At 42.6% G+C, this 18320-nt stretch overlaps 1 protein-coding gene across 7 annotated transcripts in view; it reads left to right on the top strand.

Moving 5' to 3' along the window:
* CERS4 (ceramide synthase 4) overlaps positions 1 to 18320 on the top strand; it is a 45521-nt gene that overhangs the window by 18966 nt on the left and 8235 nt on the right. For all 7 annotated transcript variants that reach the window (XM_086862848.1, XM_023943131.2, XM_086862849.1 and 4 more), the window contains 5 exons: positions 629 to 802; positions 8186 to 8303; positions 10760 to 10878; positions 13457 to 13514; positions 16202 to 16252. In XM_086862848.1, coding sequence (XP_086718974.1) covers positions 629 to 802; positions 8186 to 8303; positions 10760 to 10878; positions 13457 to 13514; positions 16202 to 16252 — 520 coding nt within the window. The remainder of the gene's footprint in view (positions 1 to 628; positions 803 to 8185; positions 8304 to 10759; positions 10879 to 13456; positions 13515 to 16201; positions 16253 to 18320) is intronic.

The raw sequence follows: 18320 nt of genomic DNA, 5'->3' as shown, positions 1-18320 counted from the left end.
TTCTGATAACAAAGACACTGATAATACATAGAGATTCCACATTCAAACATGGTCTTTAAAATTACATTAAGAATCCAGTACAAAATCCACCCAGCACAACAATTCTTACCTAGTAGTACCTTCCTTAACAATTCAAAGTGAAAATCTGAGGTTTTTTTTCTTTATAAGGTGAAGTCTCAGAATAATAAGTATAATGCATACACACACACACACAGATAATGGAATTACAATCTGTAAATAGAAACAAATAAATAGAAAAGATCAAAAATTGAAAAATAAGGATATATACATAAAAAGTAGAGATTTCTCACATCCCCACAGTACCAAGTTGTAGAGAGGAGTCTGTGAACCTGAGAAGTTTGACACTAATATTCTGTTAAAATCTGAGGCACTTTTTTCCATTTTAACCCTGTTTTGGTTTGGTGCCAGGAGTCAGCATTTACCAAGCACACAATAAGAATCTGTGAACAGGTTATCAGTTCCTTGGGCAGTGTTGCATCCCACAGCTGTTCTGCTTCAACAGCCAGATGCAACCTCAGCAAGGGTGTAATCCTTCCTTGGCTTCACTGGCTTGTGCTGACAGGTCTTCCTGTGTGCAGGGCTCACTTTATTCTGGTCTCCCTTCCAGGATGTCTCGCTCTCTGTATGAGTGGCTGTGGCAGCATGAGTTCTGGCTGCCCCCGGGAATCACCTGGGAGGACATGCAAGAATCTGAAGACACTCATTACCCTCAACCTCGTGATCTCCTGCTCAGTATCCCTTTTGCTTTAATCTTGATAGTCATTCGATGTGCCTTTGAAAGGTAAGTAATTTAATATTGTTTGGGGTTTCTTAGGTACAACCGGAGCAGTTTGGGTCCAAAAGCTGGCTTTATTATCTGTGCCAATGCATGACTGGAGTCGTCCACAGAGACTCCATGTCCCAAAGTCTGCTGACATAGATACATTTTTCAGCTCCTTCTTTTCAGCCCTGTGTACTGGCTAAAGAAGTGTGTTGAATGTAGAGCACAAGCCCTACCCTTAAGGTCTAATTACAAGCATTGTGACTTCCTATACATAAAATATGTCAGTCTAGATGAGGTTGATGTGTGTGCTTTGCTGGTTTGTGTGTGTTGAATACTACTTGCTGTTTCTTGGTCAAGTGTGGCAGAAATCATATTAAGGCTCCATCATACATTTAAGTCTCCTTTATCATGGGTGATGGGGATCTGGAGTATTGCACCTGATAGCTGAACAAGATGCATCAGATTGGGCTGAGTCCTGTGCCCTGAGCATCAGCCCTGCCTAGCACAGGGTGTGTGTGGTACTGACCACCATGTGGGCTCAGCAGTGCCACTGCCCTCCTCTGCTGTGGAGAGGCATCCATAGCTCCTTCCTCTAACTTGAGGTTGCTACAGACCCCTCAGTGCTGGGCCAGGATTTCTGCTCCTCCCATTCTACCAGATTTGCTTTTGGGGCTGCTTTTTGCAAACTCTGTGATATCATCCTCCAGTGCTGGCACAAGTAGTTACTCTGACTGAAGGAGCTTCCTGGACAGAACCATTTGAGTGTTTTACACGTTGCGATTCAGGACAGAAAATTTGGGGATTATGATGAAGGTATAGCAAGAAATCCTGCAGGTATCATTGACTCTGAGTTTCATTAAAGTCCTGAACTGGTGCCATTGCTTTATTCAGTTTGGTCAGTAGGTAATGTGATCGGTGACACAACATGATTTGCTGGTGGAAAACTGAAATTTACTACAGGATTAACCATTGTCAAGACTGCAGAGCAAGTCCCCTTTCATGATTTTGAATACACTTCAATGTGTTTTTCAGTATATTTAAAACCCAGTATTCTTAGTAGCTCTTTGAAAAGGTAATCTTTTGAAATCTTCAATGGTTTTAAGTTTAGAAAAGGGGTAAAATGGCAATTTAAAAAACATTTTATCATTCTTTTTTGAAAAGTGGCTGCACAACAAAATGGAAATGGACTTTCCTGTAGACTAGAAAGATTTTTCTTCTACAGATTCTCTGTGACACAAGGGTACTTGGAAAAGCATATAGAAGTTGAAATGATTCAGAGCTCTCCTGTAAGAATGTTTTTATGTAAAAATACTGGCTGCAAGTTGGGGTATTTTATTAAAACTAAATGTGTGGATAATTACTGAAATAATAATTTTAGGACGATACAAAATTGGAATTAAAATCTCTTCTTTGTAAACAATATGTTTATGCATTCCATAAATTCCATGGTTTTTATCATGCACTTTCCTGGGGACACAGGCATCCTGGCTACCTCTACTCATTTGGAAACCAAGGTGCTCTAAGTAGCCATTAAAACACAAGTGACTCACATTTCTTTCCTGCTGATGCGTGAAACCTGGCTGGACTCTGTACTCCTTCAGGCAGGCCCTGCTGGTCAGTGACATGGACGTACTTCTGGTGTGGGGCTGGAAACTGAATCCATGTGCCACAGTGACTGGCACTTGGCCAATTTATGGCTCCCCAATGCAAGACGTGGTCAGGAAAATGGAGGAGTCAAACTCTTCCCTGTGGTGGCTCACAACAGGATACGAGGCAATGGGGACAAACAGAAATGCATGATGCTCTATCTGCACATACAAAAACTCTCTTCTTACTGTGAGGGTGGTCAAACATTGGAACAGTTTCCCCAAAGGGGGAAGGAGTCTGCATGGGCAGAGATACATGACACCCAGCTGAACATAGCCCACCCAGCCTGCTGGAGCTGGCCCTGCTCGAGCATCATAGCTGGTCTGGGTGATCTCCTGAGGCCCCTTTCAGCATCGATTCTGTGCTTCTGGGACTCTGTCCTTTATTTGCCTACCTCAAGCACACCACTTATAGTCAATCTAAATATCTTTTTCATCTGCTTTTAGATGCCAATGGCCAAGTAAAAAGATTTTTTCTTTCCCATCCAAGTGCTGCCTCAGCTGGGAGTGTTTCTACAGGCCTGATCTTACTCATTAATTTTAAAGTTGTTTTGATTCACAAACTTCATTAAATAAAAGCTGCATGTCACACCCTTGAAAAAGATAACATCACAAGCCCATTTTACAGGTGCAGGAAACCTATAATCATTGCACTATTTTACCTATGCAAATTACAAGCCAGTGTTCTGAGCTGTATTCTTGTTTGTCCTAACTCTGCAGTAATTTATTTCAGCATGACTTTTTCTCATTCTGAATCATTAGTGTTTCACATCCAGTTCATCCTGGAGAAGAAAGCTTCCTGTGGGAAGGTGAGGTGTGAATCCAGCCCTCAGTTTCTCCATTGCCTTATCTGTATCTTTAAACAGTGGCACTGGCCCTGTTTAAAATAATTTACACCAAGTTTGAGAATTGCAGAAGGAAATGTGTGTTTATTTCTCATTTTCTGTGTAGATAACCCTATGTATCTTTGTACACTTGGTCTGCAGATCAAAATGAGTGTCTATAACTAGTAGATAGGTTTGGGTTTGGTGGCTGTAGCTTGCCCTCTGGCAATTTATTCTACCCTCAGCCACCACCAGCTATTACTTGCAACTGTGCACTGGGTACTGAGCTTTTCTCTTTCTAGATAGTTCCTGGTGGTGCCTGCTTTGGGATTTCAGACATGTTATAATGTGATTTAACTGTCAGAAATCCAGATAAATAATAAGAGGCAGGGGAAGTCTGGGACCAATTGTTTCATCCTTTTTTTGGGCATTAAACTTGTGAAAGAATCTGCTTCCTCAAGGATGGATTTTCCTCTCCTTTACTCTGGCTGGCTGAACTGGGGAAAAACTGAGACAGCAACATCCTTCTAAGAGCCAGCTATGCTGGGGATGAGGCGGTGGCTGTGGGAGGAGGACCTGCAATGTCTGGGTGTGGCCTGGGAGAGCTGAGGAGGTTGTGGGTGCAGCCCTGGGGGAGAAGAAACAGCTCACAGGCGGTGAAGCAACACCCCTGTGAGCTGGTTTGTGCTGAGGAAGGTGGGAAAGAGTGGGTTCAGTCCTGGAGAATAGAAAGCCCATTACTACTGCTGTGCTGAGCTAGGCCACAGTACTGAGGCAGGAATGGGGGGAAGCAGTTAATGATGTCCTGAGAAAAGAGAGGACCTAGAACTTGGGAACCTCCCCTGTTTCTTCAATGTTTCCAGATTATGCTTGTGAGTAGGAGATATGTCCTGCAACCATAATTTGGAGCTTTATACCTCAGCAGAACTTCTCCCTGGACATAGCCATGCAAGGATGTTGGCTTCTCTTCTAATTATGTAATGTTTAAGACTATTTCAATAAAAATCAAGTCCTTGGAATCCTGAAGGAATATTGAAAAGTGTTTCTTGCCGGCATAGTTAGTAAAATGTGGCAACTACAGTGCTTTGAGGGATAGTAAAGCCATTGAAAACCAGACTTTAAATACAGTTTTTGATTGTCTGATTTTGGACTTGCCCAGGGATTTTTGGATGTTGTGCAATTGAAAGGAACTGTCAGTGAATTTAAATCCACACAGCTCCCAGCTTTCACTAGAAGAGGATTTTAGTCAGAAATACTAGGTGTCTTTGTGGGAGGCTGGTGACAAGATGTGAGCCATATGCTGTACATTTAAAGAAATGGATACTCTTGATCTGTCAGGAACAGATACTTGAACTCAAAACCAGAAGAAAGGACACCAATTCTGAATATTTTATTTAGAAATGTACCTTTCTGAAGTTTATTTTGCATAAAGCCTTCTGTTGTTTAGTATTTAGGAAGGATCTGGAAACAGTATCCTGTTAAGGTCTTACAGGCAGGGCTTGGTGCAAAGATGAGGGACACGTTGCAGCATTTAACTGAAAACAGACCTGACTCAGTTTGGACAGCAGCACTGTGGTGAATCCAGACCTTGTACCAAATGGAACAGTCAGTTTAACTGGTGTGAAACATTCTCCTGCAAGCAGGAGAAGGCAGAGACTACGCCAGGAACAGAATGATAGCTCTATGCCGAAGGAAAGCCGGAGGCTAAAGACACAGTGTAGCTCAAAGAATGGAAGTTCAGATTGCTGCTTTCACTGGTTCTGCATTTATTGTTCATACCTTAGTACTTGAAGGTATTTGCAAGGGGCACCTTTATAACTAATAAAAAGAATCCACCCCCAACATTTAATTTTCTTGTGTCTCACACTAACTCTGAAAGCCTCTGCAGGATTGTAGTCCAATTTGAAAGGTGAGGGAATAGTAGTTTAAGCCCCTTCATGATAAATCCATTCAGTTTGAACTTCAGCAGATTTTTCAGTTTGTTCTGTGATTACTGAATAAAGTGCCTTGGTCAGACCTCTGCCATGTAAACCATGGCATGAGAGATGCTCACTGATGGAGAAGTAGGCTGGTGATGAGAATCATCTCCCTGTGTCTGACTCTGAGAGGGGTACAGTTTAGTCCTCAGATTTACCCTTTTGTCTTGCAGAGAGCTGATAAAGTGCCATGATGAGGCTGTCCCTACCACTGAGATGACATATCTGTGATGCTGAAATCATTACAAGCATCATCCTCTTTGGGCTGTGTTTTGAACAGGACTTAACTGAGAACTGCATCAGAGCATACAAACAATATGTGCAAATGTCCCTCAGGAAGAATTTCATGCCTTGATTTCCCAATGATGTTCGTAAAAGTAGGATTGGTTCCATAAATCATGGGTAAAACCAAAACCTCAACAACAAAGTAATTGTAACTGGTTACACCCTGTGTTCATCCACTTGTCAAACAAGCCAACTAAGCTTGTTTCTGTTATAGTGAGATTTTATGCCATGACCATAAGAAATCAGCAGGAAATATAGAGAAGCAGGGATTAAACCGAATTAAGAAATTTGTCAGGACACTTTAATTTTTCAGAAAACCAAATTTGTTGGCAAGCTGTGTTGAACCTGACAGAAACATTCTCTTTTCTTTAATGCATCTGGACAATTTCATACCTTTCAGTTCCCAATTCGGCCTGATAAGAAATGACAATAAGGTTGTTTTCAACAACAGAATTGAATCTTTGAAAGATCAGGCCCACTTCAAGGAACTGTTTAATACAAGAACCAAGATCTAGTGCAGAGCTTAAAGTAGATGTTTTTTCAGCTTTAGTGGAGTTATGGATATTATTGAAATACTGTGTTATTGTTCTTAGCACAAGACCTGCTGGTCCAGTATCACTCTTATTAAACCAATCGCTTCATATTAAAAAAGTCATTAGATGCACTTAAAACATTCCTTGACAGCTGTCAGAACCAAAACCCAGAATTCCCAGTGATGGCAATATTCCTTTGCCATCTAGCAGTAGTGCCAGAGTGCTGCTAAATTTCACTGAAACTACTCAATGCTTTTGTGATCTCCGTGTTTTTGTGATCACTATGCATTGCCAGCAAGCACACTTATCCCTGGCCCTTCTTTTATGGTAGAAACATATAATTTTTATTGGTCTTGGTACATCTTTGAATGTTCCCATAGCCAGATGATGACAAAGAACAATTGATATACAGGCAGGTGGGTTGGCTATGCAAAAGAAAAGTGAAAATGAGCTGTTATATGAGTGAGTAAAATGAATGAGCATTCTGTGGTTTAACAGAAGTTATATCAGAGTTACAGGTCTTTTTATAAAATTGTTTTTAATACTTGTTAATTAAATTAAGAAATGAGTTCTTGAAAAGAAAACTTCTGAAAGACCCTTCTGAAGGATGTTGGACCTGAAATAGTCCCTAAAGACATGCATATGGAGCATAAGCTCTATGACTAGCAGAAACAACAGGTAACCACACCAGCTAATCACAGCCATAAATACACCCCATACTATTTTGAAGTAGAACACCTTTAAACACCTGCATTTGCAACGTTTCTAAGCAAAGTGAAAAAAAATCTTATTCTGTGTCCAGATCATTACAGAGAACTGTTCAGAGGATTTCCCTGGACAGCAGGAGTGACCAGGCAGAGCAGGTGTGGGGCTCAGCACTCACTGCCTCTGCTTGGTGGTGTCAGATCAAACCAGCTTCAGCAGCAGTTTGTAGTAGCGCAGACACACTTTCCCAGTGGCAATGTGTAAAAGGGAGCAATTAATAAGAAAAGCTAATTCTTGAGAAGTTCAAGTAAAATTCAGATGATTTGGGTCTTTTTCTAAAAAAAAAAAAATATTGTTTGACAAGTTTCCTCTTTGTGTCATATTTATGCAAGATCTCACTTCACACCTTCGATGAGGATGTTTCCTGCTGCTGAGGTAGGGAGGAGTGTTGGTACTGGAGTTGAGTTGTTGAGCACAGGAATTCTCTGAATAGTTTTCCTTGGATAACTTCTTTCTATTTATGCAGATTTTTTTTTGTTTTGCTTTATTTCACTGTGAAGGACTGAAGATGCACAGCTAGTGCAAACATCCATTCCTTGTGACAAGGTTTCTAGTTGCCACGTCCTCATTTTGCAACTGTGTTTGATTTATATTAGGAAACATAGAGGTAAATTACTCAAGACCAAATGGCTTCCTGTTTCAGCAGGACATTTCTTCTGCATTAATACTATTCTTCTGGCAGAGCCTCCCTCTTGATCCTGAGCCAAGGCCTTAGTTCAGATGCATGCGATGGATGTTCCATGTTCTAGATCAAGCAGGGAACAACATTTAGGCCTTATCATCAGTGTGGTACTCCCCATCAGCTGCAAGCAAGCTAGAGACATGATTTGGTGATTCAGAAGTTGACAAAGGAGGATACAGCACTTGCCAGCCTAATGTAATTTTGACTATCACAGATCAGAGCAGTAGGGTACAAGTCCAACAGTTTCTACTGTAATTTTGGGATTTTACCTGCTCCACATGATACTCATGTTTGGATTCACATATGGGAGGCAGCTCTTATGTATTGTATCATTGTCGCCCTGAAAACTGAGCTTCTGAGCTTGCTGACATGGTTTTCTAAAGACTTTCCCAGGACAGTAACTGTAAACATAGATATGTGTACATTCTTTCTGTTCCACGTCTTGTGATGGGCATCTCTCATGGCCAGTGCAGTGAGAAAGTGTTATCCTGACCATCCCATCCCTGGCTGTAGTCAGAAGCCTATAAATCCTGGGAGGAAAAATAAACTCTGCTCTTTCTTTCACCACATCTCGACCTGTGTCCATGTGAGCTATTCATCTTCAGCAGCAACACATCATGTTTTAACAGTGGTGCAAAATCAAAAATCACTATTCTGTTTTTGGCTGACCCTTTATGTTCTCTTTTGCAGAGCCATAGCCCTGCCCCTCAGTACCAAATTGGGTGTGAGAGACAAGCAGAGACCAAAAGCTCAGCCCAACCCTGTGCTGGAAACATTCTATAGTACATACCGCAAGAACCCTAAAGAGGTGAGTCCGTTCTTCCTTTGCTTTCCTGTAGATTTAGCGTCTTTAGCCAAAGAAAATCCCATTCGGAATCTTCAGTTTAGCAATGCCATTCACATCTGGAAGCTCAATGAAGGAAATGCTGTAGCACTGGTTACCTGAGAGCAGCCAGCCAAGAGGGCCCTCCTGCAATGCCATCAGCTCTGAGTTCTGCTTCTGAACACCTGGGAGGAAACTGCGCTCCCAAAAGAAACAGTGACTGCTCCTGCTCCCTGCTTATCATCTACACAGCACAAACTGCAACACAGGGGGCTCTGCCTTGAACATCAGTGGTACTTTCTTACTGTGAAGGGGCCCAGGGAGGTTGTGGAATTTATACCCTTGGGAAAACTCAAAGCTCTCTGGACATGGTCCTAGACACCTGGCTCTAGGTGGCTCTGTTTGAGCAAGGCCCATTGTACAAGGTGATTTCCATGGTCCCTTCCAACCTCAGTCACTCTGTGATGGCTTCTTTCCATATACTGGCAAATCCTGTAAAAAATTAGTCACATCATCTGCTTTGAGCTCCCACATTGCTAGTCCCTGCAGCTCAGCCCATGTGTCCTGTTTCATCTCCTAGTCCTAGACTGGGTCATTCTGTTGTCATGCAATCCATGAGCTTGAGATTGGCCTTGCAAGAAACCAGAGTCTTGGTCATCATCACAGCGATTGTGAGGGGCTTCAGTTGCTAACACAACTGGTGGGTAGTTTTCCCCTGAGGGATAAGAAGAGTGATTTTCAAGAAACTGGTAAGATGATCCAGAGTTATAATGGCTGCTGCTGATGGGAAAAACCACTAGCAGGATTGTGAATTGTCAGGCAATATTAGAATTTAACCTGGTCAGTGAAGTCCCTGTGTGTGAACTCTGTGGTAGGGAAAGGAATCTGATTTTCTTTCAGCTTGTTTTTGTAGGCTTTCTCTTGGCCTTGAAACAGTAGCTGTGAACTATTATCAAGGATGGGTGAGCAGGGGCCTCACCATGGGTTCCAGTCCCAAGGAACATTCCTACTCCAAACACATTGCTTTGGCGAGGCTGGTTTGTGCTGCAGTGGGGCATGAGGAGCCCCAGGACATGCAGTACCAGGTTAGAAATAACGGAAAAGAGGCTAAAATGAAAACATAGGCATTGATCTGGGTTGTGCAGCCAGCCCATCTCTGCAGCAGTGGGAAGGAGTGTTCTAAGGGACACTTGTCAGTGTGGTAGTCCCTGACCTTCCACTTGCCTTTCTTTCCCCAAAATCCAAATACTTCTGAGTATAACTGCTTCTGTGGCAGAGATCTAACTCAAGATCTGGCTTTGCCATCAGGTTTTTCCCACAGCTCCCTGCAGCCTCATTGCACTGAAGTGCTGCTTTTCTCCCAGCACATCTGGGATGCTGAAGCAGATCCTCACCATGAGACAGCAGTATGAGGTAGAGCAGGAACTGCTGCCTGGCTCTCTCCAGTCACTGGGTACACCTCAGCCAGTCTGCTGGCTTCCTTCCTCTCCCATGAGCTCTCCAACCACTGCTTAGAGGCAGCTTTTACTTGTTCAGTGCAAGATGAAATTTTGCAGTTCTTGGCAGCCATTTCTTGGGAGAAATTCCACATGATGGAGACTTGGAGAATGTAAATTAGCATCTCCGTTTGTCTCCACCACCAGAACAGAACTCAAAAAACAGCATATCTGAAAGCAGCATATCTGAAAATTGGTAATGAACTTATTTTTGTACAGCATGCTCAAAGTATGTAGGCCACTCTCACAAGATACCAATTCAGGTAAATGCATTCCATGAAAAAACTATTGCTTTACTTAAAAAATAAGGCTAACCATGATGACATTTCCAAGGAAATATAAAACATGACAGCCTTTTTTCATGTTGTATGCTAAACTCATAACAGCTTAAGGACAAGAAGGAAGGTAATTGCAGGATTTCTGTGAGTTATATACTGAAGAATTACCCCTAACAGGTTTACCACAAAAGGAGAATATCCAGCAGGAAAATGATGTTGCATCTGTTCATGACATCCATCATGATACTGAATCAGAATGGTGAGAGGCATGACAAGATTCAGTGTGAAACTATAAAAAATTATTTAAGCTGTGGTGCTCTTTATTGATTTGAAGGATTTGGTCCTTGAAGACAGGGTGAGGAAGTGATTTGGCAACAAACTCATGTGAGGAGACAAGACCTGTTTGAAACTGGGGAAATTCACATAAGAAATGAGAAGTGTCAACATTAGCATTTCTAAGCAATTGATTAGAGGGGAATGGAAAGATTTTCTAGTATCCAAGATCTTTACACTAGGAACAGTGTAAGGCTTTCAGAAAGATGCCTTAGCCTGAACAGACTTGGGCTGCCCAGGGACTCCAGCTGGGCTCTGTGGTGGGTCAGATGAGATATTGCCCTATCAGACCTTTGAATCTGGATCTGAACCTGCTGCCTCACCTGTTTTCCAGGGTGAGCTGCTCAGCTTAGCCAAGCAATGTGACCTGCCAGTGAGGAAGGTGGAAAAGTGGTTCCGGCGACGGAGGAACATGGACCGGCCCAGCCTGTCAAAGAAGTTCAGCGAGGCCTGGTGAGCAGGAGCACAAGCCATGATCTCAGGTTTTCACTGGAGCTGAGCTCCACAGACAGCTCACTGCCTTTCCCTGCCCTCCATCCCTGCACTGATCCCAGGTCCCTGTCTGCCCTCCATCCCTATGCAAAGAGATCTCAGCTCCCTGTCTGCCCTCTGTCCCTGTGCAAAGAGCATCTTGGGTTTTCCCTGACCCACTTAGCTCTGAAATAATTCTCTACTGCTCCTCAGTTACAGAAACATTTATTTCTTTTCCCCCTTATTTGCAATCCCAAGTCTCCTTTTACTGCTGTACCTTTATTCCTTACTGGGCCCTTGTTTCTGACTTTCCCTCACTTTGTCAGATTGACATCCTGCTTTGGCACACGTTTGGACCTGAAAAACTCTCTGCTGTTTACATCTTACTACTTTGCTGCTGCTTCAGTACCTACTAAATAGGCATCCTTTTGTTGCCTTTCCCATAGTTTCCTTTTGCCTCTTTGCAAGGAGATTCCTTCTGCTGCACCTTTTCTGCAACTAGTTTGCACGCTGTTGCTTTCAAAAGCTACAGACTGGATTTGATTCTGCTGTCATTTGACTTCATCATCCTGAAAGTCACAAACAGCACCCTTCCATGGGGGTGGAAGCTTGTGAGCTAAGAACAAAAACTGCCTTGACAACAGCTGTGTGGAAATGCTACTTTTTATGTGGAGGCACAAAATAAATCTTCGGTCAGACAGATCTGAATGTCAGTCCTGGCTCAGGTTTCCACAAAAAAGGAGGATTCTCCACAGCTTGGTTGGAATGCCTTATTTACAAGAGGCTGCTCTGCTATTTGTCTAAGGAATTGGTTTCTCCCAGGAAAGCCCCATAGCCAAAATAAATCATTAAATCCCTGGAGTAGTATTCATCTATCTGAAAGCATGTATCCATAGGCTAGGCATCAACTTTGAGCTCATCAGCATGTGCTCCATTTAACACTCCACCTGTAATTTGAAACTCCTGCCTAAAAACCTAATTCAAAAAGAAGAAAAGGATGTGTATTATTTATTTATAGCATTCCATATAGTTACAAATATTTACAGAAACAGTGAAAAAGGAGTTGTAAAGCAACATGTTTATTCTGCCTCCATTTGGATGAAAAGCCAGCTCTCCCTGCATTCTGATGACTTGTAGTAAACAGTAACAGTAAATAGGAGATAGTAAATCCTTTTCTGCCTCAGCCCACTAAGGATGGTGTCCTTCCACCTGCTCTCTGTCACCATGTGCAGTCTGTAGACAGTATGTCTCTCTGATGTGACATAACAGCTTTGTAGAGTTTATTACTGGAATTCCTCGGGGTTTCATTGACAGGTGGAGTCTCTCAAAATGCAGTTACATCTGAATTGTTATGGAGGTTTTTGAAAATTAAAGTACTGGTTTAGACAGTTTTACTCCTTTGAATATTTCCTGTGGTTCGTTTATTAATAACTTGTTTATTCTGTTGGGATGAAAGTTCCTATCATTCCTTACTACATGTATGAATGTTCAGGTGACCTGCCTCTGTCCACTGAACTGGGCAAACAGTTTGTATGTACTTCTGTGTGGGTTTAATGTTGGTAAATTGTAGCGTCAGATGGAGGTGACACTACCTTCCCAAAAGCACCTCCAGAGAACAAAACATCTGGGCAGGCCACAATCACACTCACACACACACACAGACACGCCACAGACAGCTAAGCAATGACGGAGAGCTGGGAAGGGTCTTTGCATGGACTCCCAGTGGAGTTTATTGTAACCACGCACTGAAGGGATTCAGGAACAAAAGCAAGAGCAATGAGGGCTCCAGGAATATATATGGGCTGGAGGGGGTGGATCCAAGGGTCCAATAGGAACAGGATAAAGTGGTGCATAGGCGGGGTCAGGGACAGGGAGAGCCAAGGGGATCACAGGGGTGGGGCATTGCAGCAAACTGGGGCCAATGGGGAAGCAGGGAAGGAAGAATTTTCTAGGGAAAGGACATATGAGGTAAAAAGGGGAGGGACAGCCTGCAGGCCAACTGGGTACATAGAACTGGGGTGCAGTAACATGGTGGTGCAAAGAACTATGGGAAAAGCTTTTTCCTACAATCTTAACGTGGGGGAAACGTTCCTTTTATGCTCTAAGTTCAAACCTTAGAGGCCTCCTTCCACACCATCACTGCCTTTGGCTCCAGAGCCTCCACAGTAAATCATTATTGTCTCCTCACTGGGCCAAACGTGACAGTAATTAGTTACTGTACATGATAACAAATTTATCAGGCTGGATCTCTAAAGGCCTAGGAGAGAGATTGGCATTGTTTCACTTTAACAGATGCATCTGCTACTGCTGGGAAGTTTTGGGATCTCTTTGGGATTTTAGTCAAGCAAGATTCTTGTGTCTTCTATCATCTACAGAAAAGGAATTGCTCTTTGTGAAGTCAGTGAAATGTGCTGTTACTGTTTTGGTCAAACCTCGAACATACTAACATGTATCTTTGCCTTAAGGGTGTTATTCTTTGAATCAGTGTGAGGATTCACAGATTTGCAGCTCAGGGGTTAATGAATGGGATTCTAATGCCCCTCGTTTTGTTTGTTTGTAGCTGGAGATTTACATTTTACGTCGTTTCTTTCTTCACTGGACTCGCTGTCCTGTATGATGTGAGTACACACGCAGTCACCTGCTGTTCTACCCAGCCAATGCCTGCAAGAATGGCAGATTTTGTTGTCGAACATGCCTTTTCAGATCTTCTTCTAGAGGTTTTCCATACAGGTTGGTGTGCATCCCCTGCATAGCACACTTAGGAGACCAGACATACTGGACCATGCATATTTTTAAGGACTCCAGAACTAAGATGTTTCCTCTTATTCTGGAAAAGGCATTTGGGATTGTGTAAAAGTAAATTTCTAAAGGTTAGGAGACAGAACACTTACCTAACCTGGAAGCTGCAGGGCTTGTTTGTGTGTTGTATCCAACACCTCTTTAAGGTAAAGAAACTGGGCTTCCTTTGGAGCACAGACTGCAATTTAATAATTTTATCTTCTAATTTTCTTTTCCTTACCCAGGGTGTGATTGGTTCAGGCTCATGCCTCGGCCTTTTCTCCAATTTGATAAATAGTGAGTTCTCTAGATACAGTTTGAACTGCCAAACCAGGCAGAAATGGTCATAGGAGCCATGGGTGTGCTCTAGTTCCTGAGCTGTGGTCACTGAGCTGGGACTAGGGGCACTGGCCATCTGTTGCCTCTGTTTTAAAGGTTCCGCTGACTCTTCAGCTGTGTCTGATTCCCTAGGTGAGCTTTGCAAAGTCTTCTGGTACCATGAGTTAAGTGATTGAAAATGTGCACATGCCAAGGCAGCAGGCACAAACTCTCCTTGTGACCTCTCATAGTAACAAGTAAAGGCCTTTTGAACTTACACAGACTTTCAAGTCAGATTTTAAAGTACTCAAAAGTATGACAATTATAGGATGAGCTGGCTGAGGAGTGAAGGTATCTAGATCCCAGCTTCAGTGTTCTGTGGATTTGTACATCAAAACAGAAGGACAGAAGGCTGTTTTTGAGACCAGCTATTGAAATTTAGTCTGAATGACCTGCTTAGCATTGTACAAGAGCCCTGTGGCAACAAGGGACGAAATCATATTCTTCAGCATGTTTTCTGTCCATTATATGGATGAAATGCCATTTTTAGTTTTTGTGACTCATGTCTTTATTCAACACACATCTTACAATTTTCACAAAAAAGGGAGACATCCATCCTACAGACAGCACCTCTAGATCCTGTAGCAAATATATTATTCTGTTACCTAAATTGCACTAAAATGACTACTTTAAAAAGAAGGACAAAGAACTAACATGACATGGCATATATACATGTGAGATTTTCTGACTTTCACATGCTAACTTTGTAACCTGAGTAGCTTTTTAACTTGCATTTGTTTTTGTGAAACTAATTTATTTAGGAAAAAAGCAAATGTTTAAATTCTGTATTAATAGTTTTGGACTGATAGCAAAAATCTCTACCTGTGAGTCAGTGAAACAGCCTGTAACAAAGGAAAGTTATCTTCCAGTAAGCCACCAGAAATCAGCTGTATTTGCTGAGAGTAGAGGAATGATGAAATTCAAGGATCTGGAGTTCCTTTCTAGCTTAGATAATTGTTTAGCTTAGATAGTTGTTTCATGGTTTTTGCTTTATCTTTTCTGGTTCTATATCACATATCTCTCCTAGTCCTGCACATGTATTTGCTGTAAATTCTACTCCCCACCTCACTCCCAGTCAGCAGGGACTGTGTCTGTTCCAAGTTACCACTGCAGCTAAAACTACTGCCTCCCGCTTCCCCTCTGTTTCACCACAAACCAGCAGTGGTCAGTGAGAAGAAATGCCTCAGCTCTGATACCTGAAACCCTATAGAACTTAGAGAAAATTACCCTCGTGGGTGTGAGGCATTGCTGTGTTCTGTGAGCTCTGACCCAGTCTGGGCACAGCTCTGGGCAGAGCATGCTCTATGCACGGAGGACTCTTGGGGACTTTAGTTGCCATGTTTCTGTGAAAGTTTCAAAACCACCAAGTTCTAAACTACAAATTTTTTATTGAACAGAGTAGGATCTTTTCAGAGGTTTGTTACTTAAACTGCAGCATAACCTTCACTGTTAGAGGAAAAAACCATATACCTTATGCACCAGTTTTCAACCTTCTATCCACATTTAAGTGTTATTGTCTAAATCACAGATATTCCTAATTAAATACTTGTAAGATTATTTTTAAATGCTCAAAACATCATCATCAAGCTTGTAGAAGGCTGCAAAAAATTGGGAGAGATCTTCTCTGAGCTGTTTTGTTTGGGACAGCTAAATAGTGTGTGATATTTTAGGCAAATAGCCAAAATTTGGAAATGTCACAAGCAGATGCAAGTCCTTGTAGTGGAAATCTCTTGACAGTTTGATTCCAGACAGTGAGACCAGCTCTGCCTGTAATAAAACACAACAAAGTCTATAGCAGTAACTAAAGGAATTAGACAATTGATAAGGAAAGAACTTCTCTGATATTTGTTGCCCTGAAAATTAAGCCTTCTGATAATGTTTTCATAGTTTTAGTTACTTTCCCAGAAAGTCCTGTAAACATAAGTTACCACATTCCTTCTAAGAAGTGTCTTTTGATGGACATTTCACATGACCAGTGTGCTTGGGAAGGTTAATTATCCAATCCCTGGTCATTGTCGAGAATCTATAAATACTGGAATCAGAGAATAAAGTGACGGGTTTTTGTTCTGACACTGAAAGCAGTGGTGTGAATCATTTTGTGTCCTTTAGCAGCAGATATTCTCACATGCATGTTGCATATTTGTTGCAGAAGCCTTGGCTTTGGGACCACCGAGAGTGCTGGACAGGATATCCACAACAGGTGAGTCACACAAGAAGAAAAATTTGTTAAAAATCTTGTATTGTGTTTCTGGTTTTTTTGAAAATCAGATTATATTAGTGACAAAAAGAGGACACTGAATTAAATTCAGACACAGAAGACACATGAATTCAAAGCCAGACACTCATCTGGAAAGAACATCTTCGTATCTGGTATCATCTAGATGCAAGACAAGATGAATTGGCAAAGCATTTTGTCACTACCAAGAGAAAGTGAAGTCTTATGTTTCAGGGTTTTTTGTTTGACAGTCAAAGCTAGAGCAAGACCCCTTGACTGTATGTGGAGGTTGCAAACCCATAAAGGGAAAAGTAATGCCCAATTCTAACAGTGGGAGCCACAGGAAATGTAATGGGACAAATGACTAAAGAGTGAGGCAATGCCTTTCAAGACAAGTCTCTGCATAATCCAGTATTGAGGGAAGGCAAAAATTTTAGGGGTAAATCTGTAGTTTTATGTAAAAATTAAACCATACAAACAAGTGGGGCTTGAATAGGAATGTAAGACTGAAGGGATCACTTGGGTCCTCTGTCTCCTGCTCTGTACACTTGCAGAGTGTGTCTTACCAAGAGGTGAGAGAAAATACAGCAAAAGGCTCACGGGTTGAGATAAGGACAGGGAGAGAGTACTCCCTGGTTACAGAGGCAAAACAGTCTTGACTTTGGGAAATATTAATTTACTGTTAATCAAATAAAAGTAGTTCAATAAGAAATAACCCCAAATCTTAAAAACATCTTCCCACACCCCTCCCTTCTTTCTGGGCTTAACTTGACTCCAACATTCTCCACCTCCTCTCCTGCAGTGGTGCTGCGGGATGTGGAATGGGGGTTGTGGACAGTTCATCACACCTTGTCTCTGCTGCTCCTTCTTCCTGCTCCAGCTCTTCCCCTGCTCTGGCAGCAAGGTTCTCCAGTGGGAGACAGCTCTCCATAAACCTCTCCACTGTGAGTCCTTTCCACAGCATGCAGTCCTTTAGGAATGGCCTGCCCCATCATGGTCCAGCACAGGTGCTGCCAGGAGCCTGCCCCAGCACAGGGTCTCCACAGGCTCAGAGCTTCCTTAGGCCACATCCCCCTGCTCTAGTCAGGGGTCCTCCAGGGACTGCAGGTGGATTTCTGCTCCCTGTGGACCTCCATGGGCTGCAGGGGCACAGCCTGTATCACCATGGGCAGCTGGGAAATCTCTGCTCCAGCACTAGGAGCTCCTCCTCCTGCACTGACCTGAGGGTCTACAGAGTTGCATCTCATACTCTCAGTCCTCTCTCCACACCACTCTTACCCAGCAGTTTTTTTCCATTCTTAAATATATTGTCCTCAAGGTGCTGCCACTGTCGCTCATGGAGCCAGTGGCAGATCCATTTTGGAGGTGTCTGGAACTGGCTCTGTTGGACAGGGGGCAGCTTCCGGAATCTCACAGAAGCCACCCCTGCCTCCACCCTGCTACCAAAACCTTTCCTTGTAAATCCAACACACACCCATTTTCCAACATTTGTAACAACCAGAAAAGACCAAAACCAGGGCTGGTCATGTCTCACTGGCAAAGAGCAAGGCAAGGACAAACCTGTGTATTAGCAGGAACAACAAATGTATTAATTACAATTTCTACTAAACAAACCATGCCTTGTGCTACAGACAATGACAAAAGGAATACCAGTTCTCTCAGACAGTCTGTGTTTGGGGGGGGAAAAAAATAGCTTCTGATCCAGAGCTCCTGTTTGGATAACCTGGAGTGTGACCAGCACATACCAGCTAGGGAGATGTTCATATCCTCCCTGGAAGCCCCAGGGCAACCAGCTGTGTTTCCTTTTGTGCCCAGTTGCTGGTGCTACAAAGGAAAACAAACTGAAATTTATGAAGGCCATAAATAACCAGTTGGCATTTGGGAGCACAATACTTCATGTTCCTTTGGAAATGGTCGCAAAGCCCCTTTAGTCATAGTAATTATTCATCAAATAGATTTAGGTTTAAGATCATATTGTGCCACAACAGCAAAAATCGCTTGTTAAATAACAAGATCTTGCTGAGTGGGTCTAAGCTTTCAGTTTCCCAGCTGT

Source organism: Cyanistes caeruleus, chromosome 25 (assembly GCF_971803275.1).
Source record: "Cyanistes caeruleus chromosome 25, bCyaCae1.hap1.1, whole genome shotgun sequence".
In the NCBI taxonomy this organism is placed as follows: Eukaryota; Metazoa; Chordata; class Aves; order Passeriformes; family Paridae; genus Cyanistes; species Cyanistes caeruleus.
This window is presented reverse-complemented; position numbering and strand designations above follow the sequence as displayed.